This window comes from Bolinopsis microptera, chromosome 6, assembly GCF_026151205.1.
Source record: "Bolinopsis microptera isolate Bmic1 chromosome 6, MBARI_Bmic_1.0, whole genome shotgun sequence".
NCBI classification, from domain to species: domain Eukaryota; kingdom Metazoa; phylum Ctenophora; class Tentaculata; order Lobata; family Bolinopsidae; genus Bolinopsis; species Bolinopsis microptera.
This window is the reverse complement of record NC_087077.1, coordinates 11,946,222-11,959,014: the sequence shown is the minus strand read 5'-3', so window position 1 is coordinate 11,959,014 and position 12,793 is coordinate 11,946,222. Positions and strand designations below refer to the sequence as shown.

Here is a 12,793-nt window from a genome sequence, read left to right as displayed (position 1 = left end):
TCCGACGCTTTCAACATAAGAGCAACGATCTGGAAGGGTTGACATACAACATAGTCAATCAACAAGTAAGTTTAATATAAATGTGTTAGCTTCTTTAATTTTCCGAGTTTTGATCCCGAGCGCAGTTATTTCTATTTTATTTTCTCATTCACTATTGTGTTGACAGATGTTCATCGTTTAAATTTCTTCGAAGTAGCGCATGCTTGTATCACCCGTTAATAAAATATTTGTTCCGAATATTAAAACTGTATAGACACGCGCGCCTCGGTAGGTTTCATATAATAAAGTTTTACATACATATTTATTCTATTAAGTCAATTACCATGATAACTTTAATTAAAATTTTAACCAATAAACAATATAAATATATTGCAATGCATATAAAATATTTTATTGAAATTGTCAATCCTTTCAGATTTTTACTATGCAAAACGACAACGTCTTCCAAAAATTAAGTTAGGGTCAATCATTGCAACTATTTCTTTTGGTGACATTACAGTAAAATTGATTTATTATAATGTCACATGACATCATGCTGGCAAGTGAATTGCTTTATTCAGAGCCCTTGTGCTTGCAGTAGCGCGCGCCCACCTTCCCGAAACAAACGCGCCCGCAGCGGCGTGAAAGCACATGGTTAGGTGAAACAAGTGAGTCATGAGCGATACTATTTTTTAAAAATGTAATACAAATTGCACAAATTTGATTTCAACAAAATCTTTGACGGATGTTACTCGTCTAAATTTCTTCGAACGGCAAGTGCTACGAAGTAGCGCGCGCCGGGTCAGACCATTAACAATGGTCAACAAAATCTTAAAATAAATTATTCAATTGGGGTTTCAACAATTTGGGGTTTCAAACAAACAATTATTTCAATGTTCAAACAGTTCTTGACGGATGTTACTCGTCTAAATTTCTTCGAAGTAGCGCGCGCCGCTTTCAGCTTTCTTCTCGATGTTGTAGCGCGATGCGTTACTTTGCCGCGCCGCGCACTTAATAAGGCTTCTCACAGCGCCGATCTCCTGGCTAGATCGGCGAAATGCGCTACTGTGCCGCGCCGAGCTGCCATGAATTGACATCGTCAATTAATTCTCGATGGCAAGTGCTACGCCGGGCCAGACCATTAAAAATGGTCAAAAACAGTTCCCGAAACGAAAAAGCAGACATTTGATTTTTGTTTCGGCAACTGAATCGTCGATGCGCCGGCAAATATTTGTTGTCGAGTAGTGTTTAATACTCATATTAACATGATTATTGATTTAATTTAGGAATTGTATATAAATATCTTTGACTAAGTTTAATTGTCAATGAGAATGCACCCCAGCACTTGGTGCGCGTGACGGCTTTGATGTTAGCGGGTACAAGTTAGGCCGGCAACTGCCGAAAAGATGCCGCGCGCGTTCAGCTAACGGCTTTTCGTTTTGGATTTTACAAAGCAACTTTTAATGATTATTAATGGAATTATCGGATATTAATAATTCAATATGTATTGATTCTTCTGTGGAAAATAAAAATTGTATTTTATTTAAAATTGTATTTTACTTAATGATCCCACGACACAACTTAAAACATAACAATGAATAAGTCATAGTCAGTTGAAAGTCTGATAGCATATGTTCCGTTTGATTTGACCAAACTAATGCCTTTCATTGCTTTATAAACATATAACGGTCAAAATGTTTACATTTTAACATTTACAAATGATTTTAACTTAAATTATTTCAGCTTGAATGATTTGAAACTTTTACAAATAGTACATTATACAATACAGCAAAGAGAATTAAAAATATACGACATTATTATCATGAGGCATTTGTAGGGTAAAAGTTGTAGTCCATATTGTATAAATACTAAAAGCATGGTTAAGTGATACAAGTTCTGGGGGTATACGTATTACAAGTAATAGTTCTACTCCCAGACTCACTAACACCACCTCCATCTAAACTATAATGTGATGAGTTTTAAAAAATATAATTTGAATGCATTTCGATCGCGCTATTTATGTTATAATTAAATCAAAACTAGCTAATAATTTAAATAATTAATCATTGTCCCCTTCAAGTGGAAAATAAAATATTAAAATGTATACCTGCCTAATTGTTTGTATATGCACATGTGATGCTGTTTATTTACTGCTTTAGTTCATGCAGCGGCAGCATGAGCCTTGGTTTCTTGCCCGTTGCCACATTGCATCGGGAACTTCGAAAGTGCTGGAACAGTGGTAGTCTGCATTTCCTCCCTCCTTAAGATGATGCCATCCCCTTTCATATGTGTGCAAAATCCAGTTACTTCAATGTTTTCTTTGTAAGATGCTGGAATGCTGAATTCCAGCATCCTTCAATGTGGATTACTAAATGAGACCAGATAAACTTATTGAACTTCATTGGTATCTCAATTCTCTAGTTGGCCAAAGAAATTCAACCAGTGGCCCAGTGGCGTAACGAAAGGCCCTGCTGACCCCGCTGTGCAGGGGGGCGCCGTCTTAGGGGGGCGCCAAATCGTCGTTTGAATGTGGGACAATTTCGAAAACTTAACTAAAGTACTAGCAAAACTGCGCGTTTTGCTCTAGATACACACTTTTTTAGAGATTTTACCGGCGTATTCTTTAAAATCACCTAATTTGTTCAATTTTAGGGAGGGGCACCAAAAGGGGAGGGGGCGCCAACAGGGGGGCGCATTTTTCGGCAGGGGGGGCGCCAACAGCTCAGGCAACGTTACGCCACTGCAGTGGCCTGGACTTCGAGGCATTGTAGAAGTTCGTATCAAGGAGAATTTCCAAGGTTTTTTCATCATTGTTTTCACCCATGATCTTCCGGATGCCAGAAAAGAATTGTAAGCTGCTGTGAATTGAATCCATTATTCGGCTGTCTAGACCTTTACTTTTGTTGTGACCGAAGAGCAAGTTATTTTAGTGTAGGATCAGGCCACTGTTCTTCATCTCAGCGAATACAACAAGCACCTTAGTCTCATGGCTGCTACTAATTGTTTTAGAGAATATTTCTTTCGACATTATCAGATTATCAGATTTTCATCAGAATTATTGAAATTTAAATTTTTGATGCTTCATGCTTGCCATCAAAGGATTTGGTTTAAGAAACAAAGATTTTCCTACAGGAGATTTTTCTGGCGATATTTGTTGAATTAGATTTTCCCATACTAATTTTTAAGATTTTACAAATTATTTCATTGCGGTCACTCAAGATAGGTTTATTTCAGGACAATTGTGTACTGTATAGATTTTTTTTATGATTGTTGTTTTCCTGACGTAATTCCTGTAAGACTTGATTGCACTCTTCTCCCAGTGAAAAGATTCTTTCTTCTCCCTTATGTAGAGGTTTCTTTGATTTTGCTTAGTTTAATGTGGTTGTTAAGTTTTTCTCAGCTTTTCGTAAATGATTTCGCCAAAATGTACCTTCAACTTCTTTCTTTACGTTCCAATTAATTCCATTTCGATCAAGCCAGTAATTCTGTCAGTTTTCTTACTTGAAGTGGTTGAAGTGGTTGGTATTTCCTAAGAATAGTGGCGAATTTCTGTCCAAATTGCAGGAGATTCAAGAGAGCTAGATTTCGTTAAAAGCTCAACTTAGATTAATTCCACAAAAAAACATAAAAATGCTCTATACATGCTGAGAAAATGATCTTCAGATAAGTAAACATCAATCAATTCACTTCACCTGCTTACCGACTGTCCTGATGTACAAGCAGATAAAAGGAACAAAATGAGTGAGCTTCTTGAAAGACACCCTTTCCACAACATCAAAAACCAAGGCTATGGTGGGAACTCAATGTTGATATCATGGAGCAGACTTCGTGAGTTCTTTGATCTAGCACTGGAAATAACAAAGGATGCAGAAGAATTCCTTCGAATAGAGATAAAACTTTAAACAGTTGATTATATTCCAACTACCATAACTACACCATCCCTATGATTAGTGAGCCGGGTTCAATGTTAGACCGGACGAAGCATATATTTCATGAGCCGGGGTCAATGTTAGACCGGACGAAGATATGGCTACATCTCAACAGTGGATAACACAGCAGAGGTTCTATTACAGTTAAATTCTGTTACCTGAACTCAACTTAACAGTTCTAATATTATAGCATATACTATAATATTATGAAGATATTTTGTGTCAAAATGAGGCTGTTTAATCATTCTTACACACCAAAGGTTGTTGTGTGTTTTTTAATTAATTTATTATTGTTTAAAAGTTTATATTGAGAATTTTATACAGTAGTCTATAGACCAATTAAATTATTTACTGGTCACATATATGTGGTTTTAGAATTATATAATGACATTGAACGAACTTATTTATTGCGAATTTAAAGGATTGCTAGTATTTTATTTATTTGTTTTCACTTCTGCACGTTTAGGCAGTTGCTCTTGTGACCAGAGTTTTAGAGTTATATATATATATATATAATCAAGCCACTTTCTAGACAATTCACCTACTCAAGCAACCCAATGTGATAGATGCCCAAAATTTGATCTCACTCCTATGGAAAACCTGTTTGCATTTTGCAAAGTTAAACTTGAAAACTAAAGAAATGTTTATTCTAACCTGAGCTGAGGCTGAACTGAGAAAATATGAATTCCCATGAGTCAAGCTCCACAGTACCCTAAAAGAATGCTGTGAAAGAAGAGAGAACATCGCTAGAGCTGCACATTTTCTTTTTGGACAAATAGATTGACTCAGTATAATCTGCTCTATCAATAGACGGACATAGGAATGCATTAAATATAATCATAGAATACATTTACCAGTGTTGTTGATACTTACCAGTGTTGTCTGATACTTCCTAAAAATGTCTTTTAGATTTCTGAACCAAAATGTAAACTGCACAGAAGTGGAAACATCAAAGTTTTTAAAACTCGCTCTGCAGGATCTTTCTGATGGCTTGCCCAGTTTGGGATAAGAGTCCCAGCTATCAAATAGTTAAGATTTTTACCTGCATTAAAAATCCTTTTTATTCATCTACATGTATAAAGAAGAGATTTCGGCTGAACCATACCGTTCAGTCGAATATATTATATCTGCTCCATTTCTACAGATATAATTTAAAACAGCAGCTCAACCTGTACCTTATTAGTTAAGGTGCAAAAGTATCCATTGTGAAATAGTTGTACCCAAACGTTTCGAACCAATGTTTTTATATTGCTGTCTCAGCTATTTCACCAACTATCTCCAATTTTACTGTGTTGCTTTGTGCCAAGTAAAAGCACTTACAGAACATAACTCTGCACCCATGTCAATAATATGTTCATTATATGCAAGCCTCTTGATTTATAAGAAGGAAATAACAGAAATATCAGAATAATATGCCTTGTGGCCCACTTAAAGGCTTCAACTTAGAAAGGTCGATCATCACGGCTTACAAAGGTAAGTCGGTATCCTGCTGTTAGAAAAGCTAGTCGAGCACCTTAGTTAACGTATCTACACCTTACTTTAATACTGTCAACTATAATCTTTGATCGAGATTTACCATACACTCCGATCTACCTCACTATTTCCTTCATGGTTTTGCCATACAAGGTCTAGGGCCGAGTGAAGATAAAGGGGACCAAGGAAAGGCCAAATTTGAAGAATATATTTGTGAAAATTACCTTAGTAACTGATTTCAGATTGAACAACTTGTCGTTTCAATCCACTTTTATAACTACCTGCACTGCACTGGAATCATGACAAGTGCAAGTGCTTGTATTATTTGGCAGCATTTGTAATCAAATATTAAAGACACCTAATAGCTATTATAATTACATAATTAACAATAATTTCATTTTTGTACATAACAGAATGTATCAAATTATGATTTCTTAACCCACTGAGATATACCTAAAATGATACATTGATATACTTAAAATGATAGTGCCAGGTATTTATACTAATCGTATCCCATTATTATAGGAAGCGGGGCTCTATGCCAGAGTTGAGGCCGGGGAAACAGTTTCTATACAGATTAATTGTCAGGTAGTTACTCTTATTTAAATAAACATGATATTATAACTAAAATTAAGTGAACTTTTTATCATGAATTTTTAATTGTTTCTTATTGCCTTCAAAGTTAACGTAATATAAACGGATAACATTTTTTAAATTTATTGGCTTTTTAAAGGCCCCTGATTCTAAGATGCTTTATCTTGTGTAGATTGTACATGCAGATTATACCGACTGAAATAATAATTTTATAACGGTTGTGACTCTTAAATTGGAGAAATTACCTCTATCTATTTCTGACCTTTTCGTGATTTTGCCATGATTTTAGATTCCTGCTCAAATTAGATGAATCGTGTGGAAAATACTGTGGGCTGTGTTCTATTTAGTTTTACTCAGTATCCTACATTGTGTAGTCTCTACTCTGAACAATATGTCCTGTAAACATCTCTTAGTAGAGATTGCATTATCTGTGCTGTGATGTGATGTGTATATATACAATGCATTTAGTGTTATAATCTGGGAACTTAAAAGTTTGGTCAAGCCCCGAGACTTGTGTTCTCAATGATCTTGCTTTGAAACAGAAATGTAAATGAGCTCATGGACACTGTACGACGCATGTATACCGCTCTCAGGTCTTTTTATTTGTTGCCATGAGCAATATATTTTTGAATATTGATCAGATGATCTGATGATCTGATCTAGTAAATATACTTTAAAATACGAGGTATTCTGCAAAATATGAGATGCTGCAATTCTTAGTCGACTGAAAATAAGTTTTGACGACTTGATTTATACCGCAAAACACCAGCTCAGTTTGATAAGAATTTGTGGTCATCAAAGTAAAATAATGCAATAAAACGCCAAAATAATTTCCAAGCGTTTGTTTGTTAGCACCTCTGAACGTCGAACAGTTTTAACGGGTGAATTGTAATCGTAACGTTAATATGGTTATCTTCGGGGATTTGTCGATAAGGCATTAATTTAACTTATTCATACGGGTCATTTTTATTTGCAAACAGATCCTCCCAGCCGCTTATCGCACCATTTTTGTGGGCCCTGTTAAAAATTTGTCAAAGTGTCAAATGATAGAGATAAAGGGGCAGCGGTCACAAGATCCGGAACAAAGCATGCACCACTGTACCACCGCTTTCAATCTTAGGTTACACAATATAACCGGACCAAATGCTCCGGGATGGTTCGTACATGACTTCTAAGTCTTAGGTAAAGAGATAGGAGACGTTTAGGTCGGGGTATTCGGTCCAGTGTACGCTGTAAAATAGGGCTATTTTAGTGTAGCAAATATTGCCTTCAGTCCGGACCTACCCTAAGCATTTGAGAGCATTATGTAATTGAAGTTCAGTGGATCGCCCTAGACTATCCAGTTACCTTGACAACAGCAGTAGATTATTACCGTCCTCGTAAACACTTCCTGCTGAGTATTTGATCCAGTGAGGAGGTGGACGAATCACGTGATTGTCAGCGCTCTGCAGGTCACGTTACCAGGGTAACGAGTCACGTGGTCTCATAACCATCCCCACGTGTTCGTACCTGGATCCCCTGTAATGTGGGTAATGAGCAGAGCAGTGCAACCACTGGCTGATACCGCAACCCTACAGCCTGAGATAGAGGGCTCGGTAATGACCAGTTACAGGGTCATGTGACCAGTTACCTGGGTCACATGATCAGTTACAAGTCTCACGTGGGCAAATGCAGAGTCCTTGCCATTACGCGACCCTATCTCCAGGATTGGTGAGTAATCAGAGAGCAGTAAACACTTCTTCTCTTAGACCAATATCTGCTCGCTATGGCCTTCGTACCAAACAATGAGAAAGTAGTTATTTACCACACGTGCCGAGTTAGCGATATCTGAATATTCCTTGTTGAGAGGACCATTAAAACTGTGGTTTAAACGCTGGTAGTTCCGCTTCCCCTAATCACGTGAGATTTAAGGAGCCAATACCAAGCAAGTTCAGTCACGTGATGGAAACTTTTGCGGTAGATCTGATAACACGATAATACTATAAACTGTTTGTTTTTCGAGATAGACAGCGCCCTGAGTGTCGAGTGAAAAAGGATTGGAAACTCTAAAACAGCAGGCCACTTAGTACCGACCAGCAAATCGAGCTGTAACTCATCCTGGTGACCGTGTGTGGTGGTTTGTAGAGCACAGCTCTCTGACTAGCACGGGTCCAAACTAATTTCAGTCCGTCCGACTGCTGTCAAGTCAAGACCTAGCTCAGTTAGTGCGGGTAATGAACCCTGAATTGACAATTATCATGTATCTCCACTAAATCATCGTCAGTGCTGCAGAGGACAGTGAAAATGTTCAGTGTGTTCCAAATAGTTCTCAGGACACAAAACCAGATGTCCCGAGTACGTCAAGTCATAGCTGCTGGTGAGCGGGAGGCCGTATGAGTATTCGGCACCTTTCTAGCTGTACTAAAGAGCTAAGCTAGCTGAGGGAGGGAGAGAGAGAGAGAGCTATGTTGGGGAGGTAGCATTGTTAGATACCGGGATTGTTCAGGAGTGAGGGTGGCTACTACTAGTGGTGAGATAGCAGCTGCACCGCTCTGTGTACACTCCATCCCCCGCTAACAGAGTACTGGCGGTTGTGTATATTTGAAATACGTGTGTTGACGTGCCCGGCCAGTTGATGAAATGCTTACAGGTTGCTGGGGTTGTGTCACGTGACAGTGCTTCTCCCCGCCCATTGGACCGCACCGTGCTGACAGACATGCCCTATAATAAAGAGAGCTTAGAAAATGGGAAACGAGCTGGGGCGTTGACTGGGGAACGCTGCCGGCTGATTGGTTCCTCCACCTCACGTGAGCCTGGTTCCTGCCCCTGATTGGAGCGTTGAGCGGAGTCTGTGTGCGGTTGCGCTCTAACAGCTGAGCAGTGCCGTCCCCGATCTAATTCTCTGGAAACAGGAGGGTGTCACTTAGTAAAGCTCACATTTAATTGCCTAACTTTACCCACCGCGACTCACACACCAACCCCTCTCTGATAAGACTCTGATAAACTCTCAACTCACAGGTGGGTTCCTCTCTCAGAATACAGGGTAGTTGGAACTGACTTCGGCTCTCTCTCTTTCTCTCTCTCAGAGCTAACATCACCAGTCCTGTGTCCCACGCCATTTTAAACAACATCTTTATATTGTGCACCTCGCACCCAGCCTCGCACGGTACACCCAGCACTGCACCCCCGCCTCATTAACTAATACTCCTTTTAAAATGCAGTGGGAAGGCACAGAGATGGGCTGCTCTTCTGGTTGAGATGTACAATTTAATGAGTGCTGATGGATACGCTCTGGTCTCTACCACCTACCTGTTCAATAACAGGAAGAGTTAGCATTAAACCCTTTTTTGTCATGGATGAGTCTTCCGCAGAGTTATGTTATTAACTGGAAACCCATTTTTAAACCAACATGCCGGACGGGGTGGTCACAAAAAATTGCATTTTAATTTCTACATGACCTGAAAAAGTGTTCAGGGGTCGGACATGATCAAGGCTTCAAAAGGTCGACGATTTTTTATGAAAAATGAGCTCTTTACGTAGATTTCTTGGAATTTCGGGGCCAGATTCCACTGGACCCCCTCGTTCCCAGTTACACAGTGCAGTTATCTAGAACTAGTTCAGGCATCTCTAGCTCTTGCTCTGATGGTGGGATACGGTCACATGACGCATCTGAAAAGCTGCCTCGCTCCTTATTTAGAGCAGTGAGATGGTGCTTTTACTGCTAACTCAGTGGACAGAGCCCCAGTAAAACCACTAAATAGTTTAATAGTTCCAGTCTAGACAGCGCAACCCACCAGCACAGCTCCCCATCAAGATACGTATTTTGATGTATGATATTTATGATGTCGAGGCCACACTGTTGATGATCCCCGAGCATGCAGGCAGAGAGAGAGAGAGAGCGGGAGAGAGATCACTGGCTGATTTGTTTTTAGGTCTTTAATCTTTATCAAACTGTAACAGGGTAACTTGACAGATGCGCCCGGTGGGGTAAACCAGCGGTCAGCAAGCAGATGTCAAATTAGAGGACTCGACTTCAGTTTACGGCTGCTAGATCGGAAGCAATTATGTTTAGATATTTCAACTTATATAACACCAACAGTACACGGTTCTCGGACATAAAATAAATAACAATATGTTTATAGTAAAGGATTTCTAAGTTGATATGACTACAGGTAAGACATCCTGAGCTGGCGATTGAACGGGTTATCTTGTCGCTTATACTCCATCAATCTTTCTAACCGTGCGAATTGAAGCAGTGACTTTAAATTCTCTTAACTGACAAGTTGAATTTCCCCTCAGTGATGGTACCACAGTTATATAATAATGAAATGGAAAGCTATTACCCAGGAGTAAATCAGACAATTTTCTGCTGATTCTCTAGATATATCTTAGGTACATCTGCTTAACTTCTTAGCTCTTGTTCAAGTTGGAATATTCAATCTAGAGCAGGGACAGCTTTCGCTAAGTCGTTAAAAAATGGATGATGTCTTGATAAAATTGGCAGGGTTTTTCCAAGTCTCAGCAGTAAGTAATAGTGCTGGCTATGTCCTATTAGACCGGGTTCTCTAGTTAGATCATTACAAGGTATAGATATTAAATGATATCAACTAAGTAACATTGCCTTCCGACAACTACTTATCAGCTTCAGTTCCCGTTATTTGTAACGTATGAAGATATTGTCATAATATAACAAGATTTTAGAGGATGCCGTGAAACGGATATTTTAGAGGCTGCCGTGAAACGAATCCCGAAGTGTGCAACTTGAACGCTAGCGTTGTGTATTTTATTTTAAGGTTTTATCCCATCGAATATATTATGTAAGGATAATTAATGTGGTGTGTTTCTATCAAATTTAATATTAAAATTGTTTGCCTGTTTCAAATCTTTAATCTACGGTCGTCTACTCCGGTATGCCACAATGTGTAGTCATACAAGGGTGCAGTAAAAATTATCGTAAAACTTATCTTTGAGTAGAATCTGATTAGTGAGACCACTGACCAGTCGAGAATTTTCGATCTGTGACTAATCTCAACACCACTAATGTGTCCCAGCTGCTTTTTTTGGCAATAGGCACGCTAAAATTTCAGTTCATTATGGGGATAAATCCAAAGGGACGATCCGATCAGTTTTAAAAAATGCCTTAATTGCAATGCGAAATGTCTAATCTCTGACTTACAGTTTGTCTTCTAGATCTTATTAAATAATGTTGCTGAACAGGCTACATGCTTGCTGGGCTGTATGGTGCTATCTTGTCCAGGTTGGGGTACAATACTCTAGTCCTCCCCGACCTGCTAGAGCACGGTGTTTTAGTGCTCCGGTAGGTGATGACACTCAGGCCTGCCCACTCCGCGACCCTACTTGAACGGAGAAAACCCTGTTGAAATCATCTTATTATATCCCAATTTTCAGGATCTCAACTCATGCACCTTTAGTCTGTTTTTCTAGGTGTGAAGTGTCACATCACGAACTCTCATTGGCCGGGACACCCGTGTCACGTTACCATGGCAACCCACACGTGTCGGGTGCTCACGTGACCACCACGTCATCATTTTTCTCAATTCTGATTGGGTGAATATTTTCAGCCAGCTGCAGAAGGACGGGTTCGTTAACGTAGCTACCTCCCTGAGCATAGCAACGATCGGCCAGACCAAGATTATACCATCAGGTAGGGTAGCACTAGCGTCTCCATGGTAACACCTCACACCGTCACCATGGTACAGAGACTGTCGTCAAAACAATAGGTGTAGTCATACCGGCAACTATCATATAGCCTTATAGCTCATCCAGCACCCTGAAAATAACGGTACATGATAGATGCAGACTAGCGCTGCTATTTCATAGTCACCACCCGGGAGCGGTTCACTGATAACGGAGAGCAAACCTTGCACTCGCGGCTCCCTCAACACCGCATGACCATTTTGTAAAGGCATGCTTAGGCTATCTATATTTCTACACCTTTAAAAATCTCACCTAGCATTGATATAATATAATTTACTAGGTTGCAATTTTTTATTTTCTCAGTGATCTAAATTTTGACTGCTTATCTCGTGATCAAAAACGGAGTAAAAAACCAAAATTTAAACCGGGTGTTTACGGTGGAATACTGTCATTTAGACGGGGAATAGGCGTTTTGAGCACGTTGCATGTCTGGATTTGACAGTCAAGAAATATTCCAACAACTCCTTTTTTCCCCTCCTTCTCTGACAGTCGAGAATTTCCGGTGTTGCAGCCTTGCTTGCTGTTGGCTTGTAAGTCCGTATAATAAGTCTTCTTCTTCTTCACTGGCTAAATTGCAACTACCAATCAGAGACGGTCCAGATTCTCAAGAATCATGCTGACTCTGCCAGCAGGGTATTTAAAAATAGGTAAATGGGTACGATTGCTTTCTGAAGTTAATGTGACGCATAAAATCCGGGGCAAAGTTATAAATCCAGTGACGTAAAGCCAGAAGAAGTAGGACAGCTGGGCTGTCATTATCTCAGACATGCATTTTAATCTGCTTATCTCACGTCTAGCTCGAAACATTCCTCCAACATTCCTCACATACATAAACTAACCACCGTTCAAACACACCTCACTCAAATACATTTCAACTGCTATATTGTGCCGTCCGGTTATTATTAGGACAATTATGAGTTAATTTTCAAGTGAAAATAAAGTTGAAATTATCACTCACCATTATAATAAGTGTAGTAGTTTTTATAATAACATGGAAAGATTATCGGTCCTTACAAAAGTCGATTAGTGATAGTTGCTATGACTACAAAAGTCGATTAGTGATAGTTGCCATGGCTACTCTGATGACTCCTATATTTGGTGATGACACTCGCCTCCCCACA

At 39.3% G+C, this 12,793-nt stretch overlaps 1 protein-coding gene across 1 annotated transcript in view; it reads left to right on the top strand.

Moving 5' to 3' along the window:
* The first annotated feature begins 5,896 nt into the window (after nucleotides 1–5,896).
* Nucleotides 5,897–12,793, top strand: part of LOC134817059 (uncharacterized) — a 29,109-nt gene continuing 22,212 nt past the window's right edge. Inside the window, exons 1-2 of the mRNA XM_063826149.1 lie at nucleotides 5,897–5,969; nucleotides 11,537–11,619. Of these exons, the coding sequence (XP_063682219.1) occupies nucleotides 5,920–5,969; nucleotides 11,537–11,619 (133 nt within the window). The 5' untranslated portion in view covers nucleotides 5,897–5,919. The remainder of the gene's footprint in view (nucleotides 5,970–11,536; nucleotides 11,620–12,793) is intronic.